The sequence below is a fragment of the Blennius ocellaris genome, assembly GCF_963422515.1.
Source record: "Blennius ocellaris genome assembly, chromosome: 24".
Lineage (NCBI taxonomy): Eukaryota > Metazoa > Chordata > Actinopteri > Blenniiformes > Blenniidae > Blennius > Blennius ocellaris.
Window position 1 is genome coordinate 8905546 of NC_137673.1, and position 22759 is coordinate 8928304.

Consider the following 22759-nt stretch of genomic DNA (forward strand, 5'->3'; position numbering starts at 1 on the left):
AAATTACAACTTGAATTTATAACGTTAAAACATGATAATAGCTTATAAACATTCCACTTTCATGCAGGGGAAAATAGGGACGAGTATGTATGTATAATTATATATATATATAAGAATTATATACAAAGTAAATCAGATACTAAAAAGTACATTGTTTATTTAAAGAAAATAAGGTTTGATAAGGCACTGGTACTTTTTTTGTCCAGGGACTAGGGACTTAAATCCCTAAATCATTGTGCTTTGCTGTGCAAAACGACCTGCTTTACATTAATTTGTCTGTTGTTTGTCTTTTCATGAATACCACTTGTTTGCCAGGTGAGAGGCTTTATAATGTAAACGTGAGCATAAGTACCTTGAACAGGTTCTACTGGTTTTGGCCTCATGTTTGCTTTAAATAAAATTCAATAGGACCAAAGATGCACAACATTTTTTTTTTTTTTTTTTTACTTTTTATGTTGTTTTTTTTGTTGCTCGTGCAACTGCATCGGTTCTTTTTTTGGGCGTATTCGTGATAATTAGTGTTGTTTGCAATCTGGGCAAGATGTGTTTCACTCTGCAGGAGTCTGTGCCCCTTTTACACTCTGCTTTGATGTAAGTAGTTAATATATGATGTCTTTTCTATTGGTACTCAGTGACAAATGTATTTACATTAACTTCAATGAAGCCTGACGTCCCTCCTTTGTTTGTACAACAATAACACAAATAATGATGGAAACTACGAACATTAAGGGAAAGCCATGTTGTTATGGTTACATACACAGTGTATTATCTAAACACAGTAGAGTCAAAGTCCATGTGTTTCTTCAAACATGAAACAAACACGGCCTTGTCTTGCTGTTCTCTCCATGCACATGTTCAGGGTTGTGCTCTCAGGTTGAAAACATGAAAACATGTGATGCATTTCATGCATTTGGAGATAAGAACACGAGGATGCATGTCCGGGTAGAAGACAAAAGACTAATGAAGCACACTGAGTGGGTGTGGGGGGGGATCAGGATTCATCAACCCCCTGAGGAGCAGTCTTTTGTTTACATCAGTCATTCATCCAGGTGACCCTCAGTGGTGCATATTGGTACTTCGTCAGAACAATAGGAACAAGTGAAACCGGTTCTGTTCGCAGGTATACATGCTGGCAGCCTGCCCGACTTTCGTCAGAACGAAGAACCACGCCAACATTTCCAGAAGGAGACACGTCCTCCGGGTGAGAGTTCCACGTTCTCCCCCGCTGCGCGTCGCTTCGCTCCTCCGGCCGCTAGAGGCGCTCTCCCCCGATGGGCCCACCGGTTCCCCCGGCCGCGTTCCTCTCCCCGACGCTCCAGCCGCCCCTCCGCCGCCGCAGCCCCCTCCCCGTCGGGCTTGGCCGTGGGAGCGTAATGGCGGTGCACCGGGGACCCTCCACGAAATGGCTCTTCACCCGGGAGCAGCTGAAGGAGACGCCGTCCCGCCGCTGCGGCATCGAGGCCGACCGGGAGCTCTCGTACCGGCAGCAGGCCGCCAACCTGATCCAGGACATCGGCCAGAGGCTCAACGTGTATCCGATAACAGGCTTAGCCGGCTCGGTTAGCATCCGGCGACAGGGGCGCCGCAGCCTCCAAAACGGCTTAATTTCACAATTAATCCCCTGAAATATACCTCACAGCGTCTTATTAACACATCTTTGATATTTTGTGTGAATTTAGTCTTTGTGTTCTCGTTGTTAATGCGTTTAATTGCGCTTTTCTTGGCTCGGCCGCGGCCTACACGCTAACGTAGCTATTGTTTGTCTCGGTTCTATTGTTAGCACCGGGCTCGAGATGAGAACTCAAGGAAATAACCAGTCCGGCTAATTTCTCCTGCGTGTATATCCGGGACTAATCCGGGCAAATTAACCCCTGTCAGTGACGATCAGCGTGTTTTTATTTATTTTTATTGAATCTGCTTTGTAGTCCTTAACTCCTCTCCACAGCTCCCAACTCATCATCAACACTGCTATTGTATATATGCACAGGTTTTATATGATCCACTCCTTCACCAAATTCCACAGAAATGTGAGTATCGCTCCTCGTCCAGGCTCTAATTCCCCCCTCCCCTGTGGGAGAAGTGGTGGATGCAACGTGGGCTGATTTCTTTCTTTTTTTTCTTCTTTTTTTTTGCAGGTCATTTCACAGACCACGTTGTTCCTGGCGTCCAAAGTGGAGGAGCAGCCCCGGAAGCTGGAGTATTTCATAAAGATAGCCCACGCCTGCATCAACCCACAGGAGCCTGCCGTAGACACTAAAAGCAACGTAAGCTTGTGCTGTGACTCAGAACCCCCCCACCCACCTCCACCCTGATCTGCCTTTACTGTAAACGTGTAGACTCAGCATGACTTGATTACCCCCCCCCCCCCCCCTTTGTTGTACTTATTTTGATGTCTTTCTCTGAAGTTTTGGTTGTGAACTAGTCCGTCTCTGTGATCTGGTTCCTCTTGTCCCGCCTGGGTTTGGCAAAGACGTTGATCCGCCTTTGTCCAAACCGGACTCGTGGTTATTTTCCTCCTTTCCGTCGCCGTTTTTTGAATATGTGATCATCTTCGTCATCTCTGTGCTCCCCCCGTCTTGTTATTGTGGTTCTTTTAAGCCGCTTTCTTGCCATTTTGACTCACTTTGAGGTCAATTTTGAGCCTCGGAGGATGTTTTTTCCCCTCATTTGTGGCCTTGTTTTGTTTGGTACTTAAACTCTTTGTGGTAGTTTTCCCTCATCACTTTTGGATAATTTAGAATAAACCTTTTAATTCAGGGGCGTCAAACTCATTTCAGCTGAGGGGCCACATCCAACCTGATCTGACCTCTGGAGGCCCAACAAGTCAAACGTAACATATTAAACTGCAGATATGGACAAATGTCAAAGTCTTTCCTTCTTTTGATCCTTTTGTAACTGCAAGAATTTGCCAGTCTATTCTGAAATATACATATTAAAGGAAATCAGATATTATATTTGCCCCCAAAAAAACCCAAATCAGCTGTATCTGCATATTGTATTTTTATCATCTGGAGAGAAAAAAATTTGAGTTTACGTGTCTCAAGCATCACTTCACATAAATTGGACTCATTGTTTTATTGTGAAAGGCGTTGCGTCATGTGACCTCCACAGAAGCATTAATGTCAGGGGTCAAATTCTGACCGAGGGCGGTTTTGAATGTCATTTTTGCCGATCTGGTGTTTTTAGATCAGCCTGTCAGTTTTCATATTTATACTTTAAATAAAAAATGTCATGGCGGGCCGGATTGGATCCTCTGGTGGGCCGCTCCTGGCCCCCGGGCCACACGTTTGACTCCCCTGCTTTAGTTAGATTGAATTAGAAAGACATATCCACGGTGGCCGAGCTTCCCCTTGGACGGGAACTAAATGTATACGTGTGGAAAAGCGACACGTCGACCTCCCGATGCTGGTTTTAGGGTCCATTGATTAACCCTTCGCTGTCCTTCCAGGCATTCCAGCTGCAGGTACAGGAGCTGGTCGTACTGGAAAGCATCGTGCTGCAAACACTTGGTGAGCGCCACACACACACACACACACACACACCAGAGCACATTTCGCCTGCCGCTCCTTCCGTCTCCTGACTCGTGTTTCCTCCGCAGGTTTTGAAATAACAGTCGATCATCCACATACAGATGTTGTGCGATGTTCCCAGCTAGTACGAGGTACGACCTTTCCCCCCCCCTTCCTGCCACCGCCATTTCCCCTCGTTTCAGCGTTTCCTTGCACTAACGCCCCTCCCTCTCTCTCTCTCTCTCTCTCTCTCTCTCCTTTGTTTTGCAGCGAGCAAGGATTTGGCACAGACTTCCTATTTCATGGCTACCAACAGGTTATTACCCTGTTCCCATTATTGCACTGTAATGGCCCACTATGGCTTCCTGTCCTGCAGGGTCCCCCCTTCCCGTGTCCAACGCTCTTGTCTGCTCCCCGGGAAACCTCCCCCCCCCCCACCCCGGGGTAGGGGTAGGGGTAGGGAGGGGGCGGGGCGGTACCGAGGGGGCGGGGCTGCGGTGTGCGGTGTATTGTACACGAGCTCTGTGTTGGCACGTCGGGGTGGAACGCGCAATGTGGAGTGTAGTGGTGCTGGGATGTTTGGTACAGAGTGCACATGTCTTAAAAAAAAAAAAAAAAAAAAAAAGAGCGAAAACTCAAACGGTAGCCTGAATATAGATTGCCCCTAAAGATTCTTAAACTTTTAAGCCTTTTTGGGTAAGTAAAGTTCTCAGTTCTTTTTCAAATTTCTTAATTTTCCCCCTTCCTTTTGCTTTATTTTTTTTATTTTTTTATTTTGTTTTGTTAACCCTCAGAGGCACAAACGCCAAACTATACTGCAAACAGTACTAGCTTCTGTCGTATCGTCTTTATAGCACAGGATCGTTTGAAATCTGCCAAATGGAAACTATAATTAACACCAAAAAAAACTGATCCGAATCCTCAGTGAATTCAATTATGCATGCAAATGTTGAAAAATTCATTAAAAATGTGTTAAGTAGATTACGTGTGAAAATGTAAAAAAAAAAAAAAAAAAGGCTCATATGAAGCAAAAAATTTTAGTTTTTTGTCTAAACATATGGACATTGAGCCTTTAAGAAGCCAATTTGCAGCTTGTGCGGTTGTAATTTGACACCAGCATCAAAAATACAACAGTCAGTTGAGGAAAACGTTGCAAAATCAGCTCAAGTGGACTAATATTGAGAGTTTGTACGACATTGGCGGTCCGGCAGATGCGCGTTTCTGTCGCTTCGACTGCTTGCGGAAGTTTACCACCAATAACACTGATTGGGCTTTGTAATTTGACGCCAGCATCGTCGCCCCCGGAGCAGGGATTTGCAGTGTAGTTTGGCTTTTGGGTTGCACGGGTGATTTGTTCATTTATTACCCCCCCGCCCCCCCTCCTCTACGCCGAATGGTTTGTCTTCAGTGTTTCTCATTCTCTTGTGTTCAACTTTAAAAAAACAAAAAAAAACAACAACAAATAAACGTAAAACGATTCGATCGAACCTGGAAGGTCAGATTATTGTCACTGAGAGATTGAGAAATGCTGTTTTGTTTTCTGTTGTTTTTGTTTGTTTGTTTGTTGTTGTTTTTTCTTTGAAAGCAAATCATAGATAGCAGATTTATTCTAGAATTTCTACATCTATACTGTGTCGCCGTATTCAGACACGTAGGAACTTTTAATGTTGCGTTCCTGCGAGGTAAGGCCGAGTGTCTCGTGACGACATCTGGCTTAAAAGAAAAAAGAAAAGTTATGGCACCTCGGCTGACGGAGGTCCTCCGCCCCCTGTGCTTTTTGCCCCCCTCCTCCTCCACCCCCCACCCCCTGCAGCCTCCACCTCACCACCTTCTGCCTGCAGTACAGGCCCACGGTCGTCGCCTGCGTCTGCATCCACCTCGCCTGCAAGTGGTCCAACTGGGAGATCCCCGTGTCCACCGACGGCAAGCACTGGTGGGAGTACGTGGACCGCAGCGTCACGCTGCAGCTGCTGGACGGTAGGCCCCGCCCCCACACGTCCACCAACCCCCCCACCCCCACCCCCGATTTAACACGTTCTGCGTTCATGCTTTTCAGAGCTCACGCACGAGTTCCTGCAGATCCTGGAGAAAACGCCCAGCAAGCTGAAGAGGATACGGAACTGGAGGGTGAGTCCAGACGTTCGTCTTTTTTTTTTTTAAACATTAAAGCGGGGTGTGGGGGGTGCAACATTTTTTGTTGCTTTTTTTTTTTTACCCAAATGCAATGTTTATGAAAGCGCGACATTTTGAAATGCAACTTTTTGAAAAAGCGCTGCCTCTGTGGGAACGGGCAAAGTCCTGACTTTTACAAAGCACCCCGTTTCCATGGGGACATATGAAGACGCAACGTTTTGAAAGCACTCAGTTTCCATGTCACCGGAGGAAGACGCAACTTTTTTTTTTTTTAAAGCAATCTGTTCGCATGGAAACTTGAACACACACCTTTTTGAAAGTACTCAGTTTCCATGTAAATGGAGGAAGGCGCAACTTTTTTTTTTTTAAAGCAATCTGTTCGCATGGAAACAGATGAAGACGCAACTTTTTGCAAGCAATCTGTTTGCATGGAAACTTGAACACGCAACTTTTTGAAAGTACTCTGTTTCCATGTAAACGGATGAAGGCGCAATTTTTTTTTTAAAGCAATCTGTTTGCATGGAAACTTGAACACGCAACTTTTTAAAAGTACCCAGTTTCCATGTAAAAGGATGAAGGCGCAATTTTTTTTTTTTTAAGCTATCTGTTCGCATGGAAACGGATGAAGACGCAACTTTTTGAAAACGCTGCGGCTCTCTGTGGAAACGGGGGGAACACAACTTTTTGAAAAAGCTCTGCCTCTTTGGGAATGGGCAAAGTTGCGACTTTTACAAAAGCACTACATTTCCATGGAGACAGATGACGCCGCAACTTTTTGCAAGCAATCTGTTCGCATGGAAACTTGAACACGCAATTTTTTGAAAGTACTCTGTTTCCATTTAAACAGATGAAGGTGCAATTTGTTTTAGTTTTTTTAAAGCAATCTGGTCGCATGGAAACAGATGAAGATGCTTTTTGTCGGTGGAAACACAACTTTTTGAAAAAGGGTTAAGTCTCCGGGGAAAAGGGAACTTTTTAAAAACACTGAAAACATGACAGTCCTCCGCCATGTCATGACTTTAATTTTGAAAGGCACCATATTGTCAATGTTTATAGCGTGTTATTTACTGTGTGTGTGGTTTCGGCGCCCACTAGCGGCCTTGCACGCTAGCTGCGTCGTTGTCACGATTTCTGCCGTTGCCGAGGAACGACCAGAGTGTGACGTGTTTTGTCTCTGCAGGCGATCCAAGCGGCCAAGAAGCCCAAGGCGGACGGCTCGGCGGTGGACGGCGCCTTCCAGGGGGCGTCGCTGGACGGCCTCTCCACCGTCACCAACTCCTTCTTCCCCTCCACGTCGTCCTCTGACTCCTGCGACGTGCCGTCGCTCAACGCCATCGCCGCCTCGTACGCCTCCTACCAGCCGCTGGGCGACCCGTCGAAGGAGTACGAGCAGTTCCCGTCGCCGCCGCGTTTGGACTTCACGCCGGTCAAACATAAACACAAAGAGTCGGGCGGCGGTGCCGGCGACCCCCCGCCGCCACCCGCTGCCGCCGCCGCCGCTGCCCCCCCGCGGCCGCAGAAGGTCTTGACTCTGGAGAAGTACCGCGAGAAGCACGCGGCGGAGCAGGGGCTGCAGAACGGCGCCAAGGACGAGGCGAGCACGGACTCGTACGGCGCGCCGCCGCCGCACCACCACAAGAAGCGCTCGCAGCCGCCGGCGCAGGCCGACGGGCGGCGGGATCGCCCCGCCTCCAAGAAGCCGCGGCTAGCGCCCGCCGCGCCATTCGGCGAGAACGGCTCGGCCACGAGCGAGGAGCTGAAGATGCGGATCAAGGTGTCGTCGGAGAGCAAGCACAAAGAGCACCGCCACTCCAAGCACGGCCACGCGTACTCGCTAGGCAGCGGCGGCGGGGCGCGGCCTCCCGGCGGCCACGACGCGGGGCCACCGCCGTCGTCGCGCAAGAGGCCGCACTCGGACGCCAACCACAACCACAACTACCACCACCACCACCACCACCACCACTCGTCCAAGAGCCGCGGCTCCAAGGCTAGCTACGACGGCGGGCAGCGCGCGGCGGAGCACCACGACGGAGCCAACGGCGCGCTGCCCGCCAACGGACAACACACCGACTACAAAGACACTTTCGACATGCTGGACTCGTTACTAAGTGCCCAAGGAATGAACTTGTAACCCCCGACGCCGCCACTAGGCGGCGCCGCGGAGGAGAGGAGGTATTATAGGTATTATAAATCGGGTAGATTTAAAAAGAAGAAGAAGAAGAAACGACAAAAAAAAGGATTTTATTTGTCTTAAGTTATGTTGCGTCGCGCTCCGCCGCGTCACACACTGATCCAACCCCCCCCCTGTGTAAATGTCACCCGCTGCTCGCCGCCACGCCACGTCCTCTTTTTAACCTGCATGTTCTCCCGTCACGAAAGGGAAAATTAAAAAAAAAAAAAAAAAAAGTAGCGAGAGTTTACAGGTTGTTGTTTTTTTTTTAAAATCTTTTTCTTTCCACTGAAAAATCTCAGGTCTTGAAACTTTTTAAAATAGGAATCTTCCTCCGTTTTCTTGGGTGTTTTAGACGCCGTCGTCGTGGAGACGCGTCTAAAACCGCCCCCGCCCCCGAACGCGAGCTAAGACATTGCTTTGTTTTATTTAATTTTTTTTTTTCAAAAGTTCAACAACAACAACAAAAATTTTAAACGTGCCGAGTCATCATATGCTGTTTGGAAGAGCATTTATGATGCTTAAAAAAAAAAAAGAAAAAGAAAGCGACTACATGGCGATTGTATGTCGTCATGGCGACGGATCAGGTGTGTAAGCAAAGCAGTGGAGTGTAAATAAAGAATGTTTGGTTCCGTGTGTCATGAGATGAAACACAGAGTCTGTATTGATCATCGTATCCTGGATTTCTGTATCGGGAGAACAAATAAAGTGTAAAAGTCCAGTTTTATTTATTTATTTTATTTTTACACACAGATCTCTGGTTTTTCATTTATTAACAAGTATTTATTTTGTAGTTTCACTGCTACGAACAATGTTTTTCTTTTATGTCTCAACGTTTCGTGGAATTTTCCACTTTGTGGTCATTTTCAGTTTGTTGTTATTTTTGTCTGGTCTTAGAATTTTGAGTTCCTGTCCGTCTGTGGTGGTTTTTCTCATCTTTGGTCGTTTTCACACCCTAGTGGTCGTTTTTGTGGTCATTTTTCTCATCTTTGTGGTAGTTTTTAAGCCTTAGTGGTCGTTTTTCTCATCTTTGTGGTCGTTTTCACGCCTTGGTGGTCGTTTTTCTCATCTTTGTGGTCGTTTTCGCGCCTTCGTGGTAATTTTTCTTGTTTTTGTGGTCATTTTTCCCATCTTTGTGGTAGTTTTTCTCATCTTTGTGGTGGTTTTTAAGCCTTAGTGGTCGTTTTTCTCATCTTTGGTCATTTTCACGCCTTAGTGGTCATTTTTCTCATCTTTGTGGTCGTTTTTCCTCATTTTTGTGGTCGATTTTTCTCATCTTAGTGGTCGTTTTCACGCCTTAGTGGTCATTTTTCTCATCTTTGTGTTCATTTTCATGCCTTAGTGGTCGTTTTTCTCATCTTTGTGGTCGTTTTCACACCTTAGTGGTCGTTTTTCTTGTTTTTGTGGTCATTTTTCTCATCTTTGGTCGTTTTTAAGCCTTAGTGGTCATTTTTCTCATCTTTGTGGTCGTTTTCACACCTTAGTGGTCGTTTTTCTCATCTTTGTGGTCATTTTCATGCCTTCGTAATCGTTTTTCTTGTTTTTGTGGTCATTTTTCTCATCTTTGTGGACGTTTTTCTCATCTTTGTGGTCGTTTTTAAGCCGTAGTGGTCGTTTTTCTCATCTTTGTGGTCATTTTCATGCCTTCGTAATCGTTTTTCTTGTTTTTGTGGTCATTTTTCTCATCTTTGTGGACGTTTTTCTCATCTTTGTGGTCATTTTTAGCGCCTTAGTGGTCGTTTTTCTCATCTTTGTGGTCGTTTACACGCTTTAGTGGTCGTTTTTCTCATCTTTGTGGTCGTTTTCACGCCTTAGTGGTCATTTTTCTCATCTTTGTGGTCATTTTCACACCTTTGTGGTCATTTTTCTTATCTTTGTGGTCATTTTCACACCTTTGTGGTCATTTTTCTCATCTTTGTGGTCATTTTCACACCTTTGTGGTCATTTTTCTTATCTTTGTGATCGTTTTCATGCCTTCGTGGTCATTTTGCTTGTTTTTGTGGTCATTTTTCTCATCTTTGTGGACGTTTTTCTCATCTTTGTGGTCGTTTTTAAGCCGTAGTGGTCGTTTTTCTCATCTTTGTGGTCATTTTCATGCCTTCGTAATCGTTTTTCTTGTTTTTGTGGTCATTTTTCTCATCTTTGTGGACGTTTTTCTCATCTTTGTGGTCATTTTTAGCGCCTTAGTGGTCGTTTTTCTCATCTTTGTGGTCGTTTACACGCTTTAGTGGTCGTTTTTCTCATCTTTGTGGTCATTTTTAACGCCTTAGTGGTCGTTTTTCTCATCTTTGTGGTCGTTTTCACGCCTTAGTGGTCATTTTTCTCATCTTTGTGGTCATTTTCACACCTTTGTGGTCATTTTTCTTATCTTTGTGGTCATTTTCACACCTTTGTGGTCATTTTTCTCATCTTTGTGGTCATTTTCACACCTTTGTGGTCATTTTTCTTATCTTTGTGATCGTTTTCATGCCTTCGTGGTCATTTTGCTTGTTTTTGTGGTCGTTTTTTTCATCTTTGTGGTTGTTTTCACGCCTTAGTGGTCATTTTCTCATATTTGTAGTTGTTTTTAAGCCTTAGTAGTCATTTTTCTCATCTTTGTGGTTTTCACGCATTAGTGGTCATGTTTCTCATATTTGTGGTCGTTTTTAAGCCTTAGTGTTCATTTTTAATTTTTCATGTTTCATTTTAACATCCTGTATGGTTGTTTTCCTTTTCTTTGTGGTTGTTTTACCTGGTCTTTGGTCTCTTTTTGCTCATTCTCAGAGTATTTGTGTACATTTTTCTGGCCGACGTGGTCATTTCTTTCGTCTTTGCGGTCGTGTTTCTGGTCTTTGTGGTCATTTGCGGTTCTCTGTGGTTGTTCCTTGTCATCTTGGTGGTAATTCTGAGTGGAGTTGGTGTCGGGCCGCACATGAATCGATTTGTCGCTGATTGCATTAACTGACCGTCGCTCTCAGCTTGTGTCGGAGTGACGAGCAGCTGCTGCCGGCGCTCATGGACGAGACGAGGTCCTCAGGGGGAAAAAGAACCTGCAGGAAGATCCCAAGTTCCCGACGACAAAGCGGCAACAGCTTTTCTTTAATTTACCCTCCACCCCATATTTTTTTTTTTTTGGGGGGGGGGGGGGGGTCTTGATTCTTCCACACCTTCTAATTTTAGAGACAATAGATGTAAGAGGGTGGGCTCGAGTGAAGACTCGACCATCTGGACGTCCTCGCGTTCGCTTGCTGGGTTTATTTCTGGCCGCCTCTCGAGGCCTCAGCGAGACGACGCCTCCTACTGTTTTTTTGTTTTTTGTTTTTCGCTCGGAGGGATCTGCAGCAAATCCCCAGAATTAGGAGCCATCTGAACGGGGAAAACACCGTCCAGGCTGCTAATTAGGCGGAGACGACGAGCCGAGGAGGAGGAGGAGGAGGTGCTTTTCTGCTGAGGAAGAAGGTGAATGTTCATATTCAGCGAGGAATTTTTTTGTTTTTTAACATTTCTCTTTAAGGAGGGATTGTGATTCGGTAATATTGGGGTGGGGAATCAAAAAAATTGACTCAAAATCTCATAAAATTGGTTTTAAAGATTTAAAATTCAAAAATAAAACTTGACCTTATGACCTCAAAATGACCCAAATGAAAGCTTCAAAGCTCATTTAAACTTTCCAGAGTAAAATATAATAAAGCATGATAAAAATTGCTAAATGTCATTTAGATGCAAATGAAACATAATAAAAGCTTTTATTTCCCACCCAAAAAGATGTAAATCCCATTAAATGTTCATTTAACGTCATTTCCTTACATAGCATGTTGGATTATCATTTAAATATGGAATCTAAACATTTCTTTTCAGGAATTTACTGAAAATAATTGGAAAAACAAAACAAAACATCATAATTCACAACAAATGAATACACATCAAGCCTGCATATGTGAATTCTATACCATGTGTGTCATGTGTAATCTTAAAAAGGACCCTTTTTTTTTTTTTTTTTTAGCGTATAGGATCAAATTTATTTTGCAGAGTATCAAAAAAACTGTCCAGGATGAGTGAAATTGAGCATTTTTAGCAACAAGAGAGGACAAAAAAATTACAGAAGACCTAATTTCAAACGTAAATACCGTGTCATCGCTGTATGAAATGTCAAATAAATTCAAATAAGTCCAATAATTTGGCCTCCTCGATTGTGTAACGATCTGCTGTTCGCGCTCCTGCCCACTAGATGGCAGTGTTGCATTTCACCCCCGTTCAATCCAAACCCCCGCGTCACTTTCTGTGTTTGTGGATGTAATTTATTTATTAAACTACAGCGAGAACAACACAAACAGCGTTGAATAACCTTGGAGATGGGAAGGGGGGGGCAAAAAAAAAGACGCAGGATTTTTATTTTTATTTTTATTTTTTTTAGGTTTGCCACCAATCGACACCTGTGAGCTCAAACCTTTGGCGCCAGTCCATCTCATTAACCACGTGGTGATTTTCGCGGGTTCAAAATAAAAGTCAGCAGGAGAGGGGGGGGAGAAGGAGGAGGAGGGGGGGGGCTGTGTGGGTCTTAATGCAAATGATTCACAATTACAAGGCGGTTTGCGTTGTGGTTCTGTCTGAGAGGTCTCTCTTGAAAAATCAGCCGCTTGATGGAACCCCCCCCCCCCCCCTCTCTCTCTCTCTCTCTCTCTCTCTCTCTTTCACCTCTCTAAGTACCTGAGATAGAGCCCGAGGATGGAGGGATGGAGTGAGGGGGGGTGGAGGGAGGGAGGTGCTGCCATTACACCATGCTACGTGCAATTATATCCAATGATTGGCAGCAGCATGAATTACACTCTGTCCTGGTGCAACTTTCTCGTCGCATGCCCACTGCTGAGGCGTCACAAAGAGAGGAGAGAGAGAGAGAGAGAGAGAGAGAGGGAGGGAGAGAAGAAAAAAAAAGGAAAAGAAGCAGTGCTCTCCTTAGCCAGCTGTTCCCCGAGAAAAACAAGACATTAGTTCACAGTGTGTAATTATTCCCTTTACTACCCCGGTTTATCTCATCCTCTCATGGCCCGAACACCAGAGACTCATGTTGGTGTTGGTGAGACGCTCGGCACCAGCTGTCCTTTAAAAAGAGACGGCTCTCTTCTTCTTCTTCTTCTTTTTTTTTAATAAAATACACACACACACACACACACACAGAGTTGATGTGAAACGTCTTCCTCCCCGCTCGCTCACCCAGTCATCAATAATTCACCGGCTTCGACATTTGAACTAATTACGGCGCACCGATGGCCTATTTGAGCGGCGGGTCCCGTCACGGGGAGAGAGAAAAAAACGCCGCCGGGTCCTTCCTGTCGGCGTCACCGACCAGAAATGAACGAGGGAGAGAGAGAGATAGAGAGAGAGTCTTTCAAACAATCCACGCCACCAGAAGCGCCGCCGCCATGCATAAACATGAACGCCGCGCGGCAACGCACGCCACCTGTGTGGGTTTGTTTGGCCTCCTCGCTCGCCGAACCTCTCCGGTTTTTAATTAGCCCGCCGGTGAAGTGTTTTCCTTTTTATACCCTCTGAAGGGCGACGATAACGGCGCCCAACACCCCTCCCCCCCCCCCCCCCCAGACACGGAGGCTCTCCGCTGGTTTGTTTCATTAGGGAGGGCATAATGACCCCGCAATCACAACACCAAGGAAAATACCTACCCTCGTAATTATTTCCCTCCTAATGGTCCGGCTCTCGTCACTGAGCTCCTGTGGCAGAATGAATGTGAATAAGAAATGGGGATCGGGATGAAAATGTGGTCAAAGGACTGGAAAAGATGGGAAGAATCGGGGCTGAATAAAGGCATTTTGGCGGTTCTTGCATGTAAGAAACACTCATTATCCCAGAACATTATGTATAAAGTGCAAAAACACCGGGGAAGGTAGATGTTATTTTGTTTTAAAAATGACACCAAACACTATTTCGAAACGGATCTGCAGGAACTCGACACCAATGTGACACCAGTCAACGCTAAACAGACGTTCTAAAGAACTAGAAGTGTAGTTAAGCCCAAATATTTCCATAAAACAACCAAAAATGTCACACAAAATGACAAAAACATGCAAAAAAAAAAAAAAAAAGGGGGAATATTGTTAATATGATTGTTGGCTATAAATTGAAACCGGTGTGATTTTATGTTGCATCTTCATATGCTTTGTTTATGTTGAATAAATATAGAAAAATAGGACTGAGCCATTGTTTTTGGTCGGATGTGCAAAATAGTGTAAAATACACGAGAAAAAAACAACAACACTTAAAATAACCAAATTATGAGAAGAAAATTGGTTAAAATAAACATGTAGCTGAATAAAAAAAAAAAAAATTATAATAAGAAAGACCCAAATGAGACAATTTTATAAAAAATAAACAACCTCAGAAACACCCAATGGTATCAAATTAGGTCAAAATCCGCCGACATATTTCTATAAAACGACTATGCAAAGCTACCAAAACATGAACTATCCAAAGAGTTTGTTCTTGCTGTGACCGCCGGAAAACATCCAATCGATTAATTCCTGCACACTCCTGGCGGTTGTGTCGGAGGGGGGGGGTTTAGTTGTGCAATCCATCCAGAATACATGACAGACACTGAAGAAGCAGACAGCCTTGTGCGGCCAGATGAGCTTTGAATGTCTGTCTAAAGACGGATTACATGCCGGCGGTATTGTGGCGAGAACTGGAAGGTTTATGTCGGGAGGCTGCCGAGGTCAGAGATAAACAGACGAGTAGAAATGTGGAAAAAGAAACTTTTTTTTTTTTTTTGGTGGTTAAAACAACTATTGCGTTGCGGCGATATCGTAGAAACGCATCGGATTTAAAGGCGCTCACGTCTCCACTCGTCCTGGTTTTTCAGATTGACCGTCGCCCCCAAGTTGCCGAGAAGACTGGGATGCTCAAAGTTGCGCACCGATTACCGAAGTTGGCCCAACTTCCAACGGTGAGTAACCTTTTTTTTTTTGTGTTTGGTGCTGCTTCTTTGTGACTCAACACACCCTCTTGTGGCATAAACCTGTACTGCGGGGATGAAACATCCTGGTTTAAGTTGAATATCTTGATGATTGTGGAAAATTGCCCATTTTTTTTGGTGTATTTTCTCCCCAAATTCCGCAATGTAACGAACTGCCTTTGTGTTATTCTTGCGCGGTCGCATACTGTTGCGCAATTGCGGCGAGCGGCGAACTTCAAAGACTGTCCAAAGTCCGTAGGAGTCCTCAGTCGACGGCTGTCTTCGTTCCACCCGAAACCGAATTATTTCAGGTTGTATCGAATTACGCCGAACAAACACTTGACATATTGTACCGTCGACAGAACAGGCAGATATTTGGATCTCCAGGTTTCCGTGGGAGATGCAGAGCGGGATGTCATCGGCGTAGCAGCGTAGCAAAAAAAAAAAACGTTATGGATTACGGGGCCGAGTGGGAGGATGAGGAGGAGGATGAGTTGGTTATTGAGAAAGCCGAATTGGAGAAAAGGTAGGAGTCGAGGCTTTCCAGAGCTGGATTTGGGTCGACAGAGCATAGAAATCTGGTTGTTGTGCGTTCACAGCAGGGGGGCTGCTGCCAAGGCATTATTGATGTTTTGTTTTTTTTAAAAAGGTGAAAACGTACGGATGAAAATAGAATCTCTGGGTTGTTTTGGAGACGCGATAGCATGGCCCCTTGTTGGCGGGGGGGGGGGGGGGGGGGGTGTGTGGGGGGGAGGGATTGTTACGCAACGCCGTGTCAAATATTACAACACCGGCGACGAGACATTGTGTTGCCTTCTGTAGGGTTCCATCAACCTGTCCTTAACCGCGGAGCGATGAGCCTCCCCGTGTGAGGCAGTGATTCATGCTTCTGTGAGGGTGTAACAAAGCTAATCCTCTATGTGTGTGTGTGTGTGTGTGAGGGAAACATCCAAGAGACGCACCTGCTGCAGGATAATTCCTCCAGTGTGTGCTCACGTTCCCTCTTCATCTCTGTTTTCTCCCTTTTGAATCGGCACCTCATTAATTTAACGCCGCCGCCGCTCAGCCCCGGCACATATGTTTCTGTGGATCACAAATGCTCTTGAAAGGGAAGAAAAATTTTTGGAAAAAAAAAGATTTTATTCACGCGTCGTAGACGCTCGACCGGAGTTTGCCCGGTTTTCCCGCGAGTGTGTTTGATTGTTGTGTTTACTGGTCATTACTCTCCATCTGCCGGCGCCGGCCGCGGACGCGATTAAAATTTCATCCGAACTAAGCTGACCTATTAAAAAGTGACGGCGTCCCCACAGGCGGAGTGGCTTTGCACTCTGGAGTCACTGTGTGGAGTTTGCATGTTCCCACTTGGGCGGATATTAGAGGTCTTGTTGAGAACGTCCCCCCCTGCTGGCAAAAACAATAATAATACTGGTCAAGACTGAGCAAAGACGTGCGATTCTCTTTCATCTTCGCCGGACTTCAGCTGTGAGAGACAGAATCTGGAAAATCTACATGTCATAAGTTTTTGATCGTCTCCCAAACAGTAAGAATACTGGATGTCACACACCTTGTTAGTCTTGAAGACCACGTGTTGGAGTGTTGAAGGCCAGGCGAGAGTAGCTGCCTGCATTTTCAATATATTGGTCTTCATGTGGTCTCTTAAAGTCTTGGTCTTGATTTGACACTGGACCCTTAAAGTCTTGGTCTTGATTTGATACTGGACCCTTAAAGTCTTGGTCTTGATTTGATACTGGTCTCTTAACGTCTTGGTCTTGATTTGATACTGGACCCTTAAAGTTTTGGTCTTGATTTGATACTGGTCTCTTAACGTCTTGGTCTTGATTTGATACTGGACCCTTAAAGTCTTGGTCTTGATTTGATACTGGTCTCTTAACGTCTTGGTGTTGATTTGATACTGGACCCTTAAAGTCTTGGTCTTGATTTGATACTGGTGTCTTAAAGTCTTGGTCTTGATTTGATACTGGTGTCTTAAGGTCTTGGACTCATCTTGGTCTCATCTTGGTACTGGTCCATAAAAGTCTTTGTCTTGCCTTGGTACTGGTCCATTAAAGTCTTGGTCTTGACTTGGTACTGTTCATTTAAGGTCTTGTCTTCATACTGATCTCTTAAAGTCTTGGTCTTGACTTGATCTCTTAAAGTCTTGGTCTTGACTTAGTACTGGTCACTTAAAGTCTTGGTCTTGACTTGGTACTGGTCCATTAAAGTCTTGGTCTTGACTTGATCTCTTAAAGTCTTGGTCTTGACTTAGTACTGGTCTCTTAAAGTCTTGGTCTTGACTTGGTACTGTTCCATTAAAGTCTTGGTCTTGTCTTGGTACTGTTCCATTAAAGTCTTGGTCTTGTCTTGGCACTGGTCCATTAAAGTCTTGTTCTTGTCTTGGTACTCGTCTCTTAAAGTCTTGGTCTTGACTACACCACGACTTGGTTTGAACCAGTTACCAGTAAAATCTGTCCACACTCAGACACCAAATATTCCACCGTGGGCAAAACCAAAGAGCAGTACAAGGACACCAGAGACAAAACTGTAGACCAGCATGAGGGCTGGATGATGGAAGAATCTCAAGATGAACTGTCAGTCCCCATCAGTCTGAGGCTCATGATCACGAGAAAGGTGAGGAATCGGCCCAGAACGACACAGGAGGACCTGGTCAACTGGGACCACGGTCTCAGAGCTTATCATTAGTAACACACTACTACGCCATCATGGATTAACCCCCCCACCCCCACCCCTTCCCACCCCCTGAAGCCAGCACGCTGAAGACTGCCAACGACCATCTGGATGATCCAGAACGTCGCCAAGAACACCACCCCAACGTGAAGCACGAGGGCGGAGGCATCATACTTCGAGGTTCTTTTCTTTAGAGACGATGGGACGACATATTGAAAGGAGAACGGATGGAGGCTCGTTGTGACACTGAAGCAATTCAAGGCATCTGATTGGCCTGATTGGTCTCCAGACCAGAAACTTGAGAAATCAGACTTTTCTCAGTTATAGACTGAAGTATAAAAACTTTAAATTAGAAGACAAAAACCCCGACAGAATACATTGCGATTATAGGTCGTTGTGGCGCTGGCTTGTTTGTTCCGAAATCCACGCCTAATGCCGACACAATGGAGCTTATTCCCCAATCAAGCTCAAAGAAATTAAGACGTTAAGCTTCATGTAAAGTTTGTAGGAACACCACATTAAAGTGCCATCAGAAAGACGAGGATACGGGCGGCGAACAAAAAAAACAAAAAAAAAACAAAGCGCAGACAATTATCACTTCATCAAAAAAAAAAAAAGGGAGAAGAAGCAGTTGGAGGATCTAACACCGGTGCTTCGTCTGTTGCTTCTCGATGTGGGTCAGTGGACCCCCAGGGGCTTCGGCGGCTCTCCGTAGGGGGGTTGGGGAGGGGGGAGGGGGGCTCCGCCACAAATTGAGGACTAGATTAGTATTGCTGCGACTCAATTCCACAGGAAGTTCCTCAATTACGGGGCGCCGCATTGGGTGTAAAGCGGAACAATTGTCATTTAGAGGCGTCCTGGGCTGGCGGAGGGTCGAGGAGACGGAACGCGTCCCTTTGTCAAGGATGCGTGACGGCGAGAAAACTCCGGTAAGACTTTGTAAACTAAACAGATCAGTCATAATTCAATCGTGATTTGCATTCAGACAGCCAGGCGTTGGGTTTGGCCCCATTCCACCGGTTATTCCATTTCAACCCCCCCCCCCCCCCCCCCCCCCCCCCCCCTTTGATAATCTACTTTGGCCTTTTCAGCTGAAGGAAGTGCTTCTACAAACCCAATCTAGTGTGACAGGTGTGATGGAGGCGGGCCAATAAAAGCCGGCGCGGCGCTCAGCGTGCGGCCGCCGGCTCTCCAATCCCCGGCACCGAGTCCCGCCGCGGTTTGATTCCTGGCTGCCGCACTCTCCGCTGTGCCCCGCTCTGCGCCGGCTGACCCTCCCTGCCCTTCAGCGAGGAGGGGAAAGGAAATAGACGCGAGGGAGGCCGCCGCAACCCCTACCCCCCACTCCCCTCCTGCTGCTATCCTTCACCGGTGAAAAACAGCCGCCGCGGATATTCTGTCACGCGGCGGAATGTGAAGAGCAGCAGCCTCATTATGGGGAAGAGGGATGGAGGCGGCGGGTTTCCGTGTTCCAACATGCTCGTCGTACAGAACTACACCCGCGTGGCGTGATTGAACTCCGGAGTCGGCGTTTCGGCAGCGCTCGGCCAAGAGGCTTTCTTTTTTTTTCGTCGCATAATCTCTCAGGACGGGATGATTAATCATCTCCTCGCCGCCCGACGCCCCCCCCTCGGGTGGAGGGAAACGGTATTATAGGCCCAGGTAATTGGTGGAGGACCATCACTCATAAGCGATCTAATTAATCTCATTAAAAACGGCCGCTCCAGTTGCGCCGAGGTGTTTTTTGTGTTTTTTTTCTCTCCGGCTGATCCATCCTGATGAGCGTCGATGTTCCAAAAATAAGTCATGGGGGGGGGGGGCGGTGGTGGGGGGGGATCGATACAGCGACTCAAACCTCACCTGGCTATTTTCAAATGTCACTCGGCGTGGTAGGGGGGGGGGGCGCGGCAATGGGGGCGGGGGGGGGGGGGGGGGGGGGGGATAGGGGGGTGCTTTCTCATTGCTCAGCTGGAGGTGGCTTTTGTCGAGTCCAAATTCTATTTATTCAAGATGGCTCCCTGGTTGTCTCCCAAGACACATGGCATGCTGCAGGATTACACACACACACACACACACACACACACACACACACACACACACACACACACACACACACACACACACTCCTCCGACAAAGAAAAAAAGAATTGCAATCAATTCACCCAGTAGGAGATCAGGAGAAATAACATAAAGGTTCTTAGTATAATTCATACAGTCCCCCAATCTGGGTGGGATTAATGTATGTCTCGGCTGTTTTGTACGCCGGAGCTTGGGGGGGGGGGCGGGGGTGTCAATCGTCGCTATATGTGGCCCCCGTTCCAGTCACTGGCTTCCTTTGGGACAAAAAGGCCGGATCGGACCGCCGACCCAACGTCATTGAGAACCGACGGAATCGTCATCTGTGCTTTGTTTGCCATTAGAGTGCTCTTCCATCAGGGAGCGCTGTGTCAGCACGTTAATGTGTGTCAACAACCACAGCAAGGCTCTTCGTGAAGTCTGTACGAGAAGGTTTGTGGAGTCAGCGAAACGGAGAGTTCAAGATATTTGATCCGTTTAATTAATTAATTAATTTTAAATCAGAAGAACATTTAATAGAATGAAATGACTTTTACCCACTTCATGTGTGACTTTGGACAATTTTACACTTTGTATGGAATCATGTAGGGAAGCACCGATACCACTTTTTTAAAGGAGTACAAGTACTAACCTTTAACTACTTGCTGATACCGTGTACCGATACGAGTACTAACCTTTAGTTACTTGCCGATACCAAGTTCTGACGCGAGTAGTAACCTTTAGCTACTTGCCGATACCGTGTACCGATACGAGTACTAACCTTTAGCTACTCGCCGATACGTGTACCGATACGAGTACTAACCTTTAGCTACTCGCCGATACGTGTACCGATACGAGTACTAACCTTTAGCTACTTGCCGATACCGTGTACCGATGCGAGTACTAACCTTTAGCTACTCGCCGATACGTGTACCGATACGAGTACTAACCTTTAGCTACTTGCCGATACCGTGTACCGATACGAGTACTAACCTTTAGCTACTTGCCGATACCGTGTACCGATACGAGTACTAACCTTTAGCTACTCGCCGATACCGTGTACCGATGTGAGTACTAACCTTTAGCTACTCGCCGATACGTGTACCGACACGAGTACTAACATCTAGCTACTTGCCGATACGGTGTACCGATACGAGTACTAACCTTTAGCTACTCGACCATATAGAGTACCGATGCGAGTACGAACCTTTAGCTACTTGCCGATACTGTGTACTGATACGACTACTAACCTTTAGCTACTTGCCGATACCAAGTTCTGACACGAGTACGAACCTTTAGCTACTTGCTGATACCGTGTACCGATATGAGTACTAACCTTTAGCTACTTGCCCACGTCGAGTATCGATATGAGTACTAACCTTTCATTACTTGCTGATACAGAGTATTGATACAAAGTACTAACCTTTAGCGACATGCTGATACCGAGTACCAATACTTTGTTCACTGTTGACGAGAATGACGAGACGTCTCTTGTCTCCCTGCTGCAGATGGAAGACGTCACGTACCACGAGATACTTGTATCGGTGGATCCTTAAACAAGCGTTTTGACGTCTTTAACAGAAAACACCTGTTGCCCAGGTAACGAGGATTATCGGCAACAGCTTAGGAACGTTGTCTTTTGTTTTTGTTTTTGTCCCTCCCGTCATTGCGTTCCCATTCCTGTGCACACTTTTAAAGTGTTGATACCAATTCCACGACATTTCCATCATCCCCCCCATCGTCTGGCGGCAAAACAGGAAGCCGTCATTCACACGTTCATCACGTTCCTGTTTGGAACGACTCCGACTCACGACGCTGGTTCCCGTCCAGGACGTCACTGCCAGGCTGGGAACCGATACTGACGAGCCCCGACACGGAAATCCAGACTCCTCCAGCTCCAACACGGACCACTTCCCCATTGATCCTAACGATTAGTACTCCTGGAGGGATTATTCGGATTATTCGGCGGGTGATTCTCACATCAAGATCAGAGAGCGAAAGGTCAGCCGGCCTTTTCTTTGGAGCTCAGTCGTTCCCAAACTGGGGACGGGCAAAAAAAGACGGGAAAAGACGTTATGAAAGACTTGACTCTAAACCCTTTAACAACCCTTTGGGAATCTAAGGAGAAACTGTTAATATTCCTTTTATCACTGTTACAGTCTAGACGACTTATTTCCTTATTCCAAACCACGTCCTCTATGTATTTCAAGGGTACGGCCGCAACCCTAACCATGGGGTTCCACAGGGTTCTGTGTCGGGACCCCATGATATTAGATTACCCTCTCGGGAATATCATTAGAAAAACACTCCCATTACCTTTTATTGTGGCGCAAAAAAATCAATTAATCTGTGAAACCGGAGGAGAGCGTTGGGCGGTACGGCTCCCGATCGGCTTTCAATTTGTTGCGGCGGTACGGCGATGTCGAAAGCTTGTGTCGAGGCCCGCGTATTAAAACGTTGCACGCAAAAGTCCCGTCGTCACTTGACACCGGGAGATGAAAGCCACAGTAGGCGACCGTATTGCCGCTCCCCCCCCCCCCCTCCCTTTCATCTGCGCTGCGCTCCGGTGATTGAGGTTAAAAATGGAAAGGCGTACAAAAAAAACCCGCCCTCCAACAAGTCCCCCCTTTTCATGAGCCTTAAAAGACATCTTTTCATCTCCCATTTCATTTGGCGGAACATTGATCAGCCGTCTCTCGCAGATTGCTTCCAGACATCCATTCAGCTGCCGCGTCGCCGCTTCTCAGCATGCCTCTATTTCATAGGTCTTAATGGCAAGGCCTCGCTATTGTGCTTCGATTAAAAAAAAAAAAAAAAAAAAGAGAGGGAAAAAAAAGAAAACCCCAGACTCATGACCGCTTAAATCGCCGACAAATTCACGGGGAAGATAAAAGGGAATCAACATCTTAGAAAGTTTGACCAAAAAAAAAAAAAAAGAAACGCTCTCCGAGCGAAGCAGTGCTTGTCCAATGGGGAAAAAAAAAAAAAGGCAAAAACGGAACAATCTCTTTCCTCATCCTGTAGAATTAGGATTTTTTTTTTTTCTTTATCCGTTTTCAGCACATGAGCCAGAAAAAGGTCATGTCAGTCTTGTGACAAGAGTGACAGGTCTTGGGGCATCATTACCGGGACTATGGAAGGTCTGCGTAAGCACCTTTTTGGTCACCTCGGGAGAATAGATCCCCGCCGCGCTGCCGCCGCCGGGCCTAATGAGCGCCGTCAGCCCGCCGCCATCTAATGAGGACAGGGCCGATTGCCACTGTC

The 22759-nt window shown here is 46.2% G+C and overlaps 1 protein-coding gene across 1 annotated transcript; it reads left to right on the plus strand.

Moving 5' to 3' along the window:
• Positions 1 to 1339: 1339 nt before the first annotated feature.
• Positions 1340 to 8526, plus strand: LOC308147370 (cyclin-T2-like). The gene is made up of 9 exons (XM_080519490.1): positions 1340 to 1531; positions 1946 to 2027; positions 2136 to 2264; positions 3449 to 3509; positions 3599 to 3661; positions 3780 to 3825; positions 5323 to 5486; positions 5566 to 5636; positions 6823 to 8526. The coding sequence occupies exons 1-9, from the start codon at positions 1374 to 1376 to the stop codon at positions 7771 to 7773; spliced, it is 1725 nt and encodes a 574-aa protein (XP_080375616.1). The 5' UTR covers positions 1340 to 1373; the 3' UTR covers positions 7774 to 8526.
• Positions 8527 to 22759: the final 14233 nt, after the last annotated feature.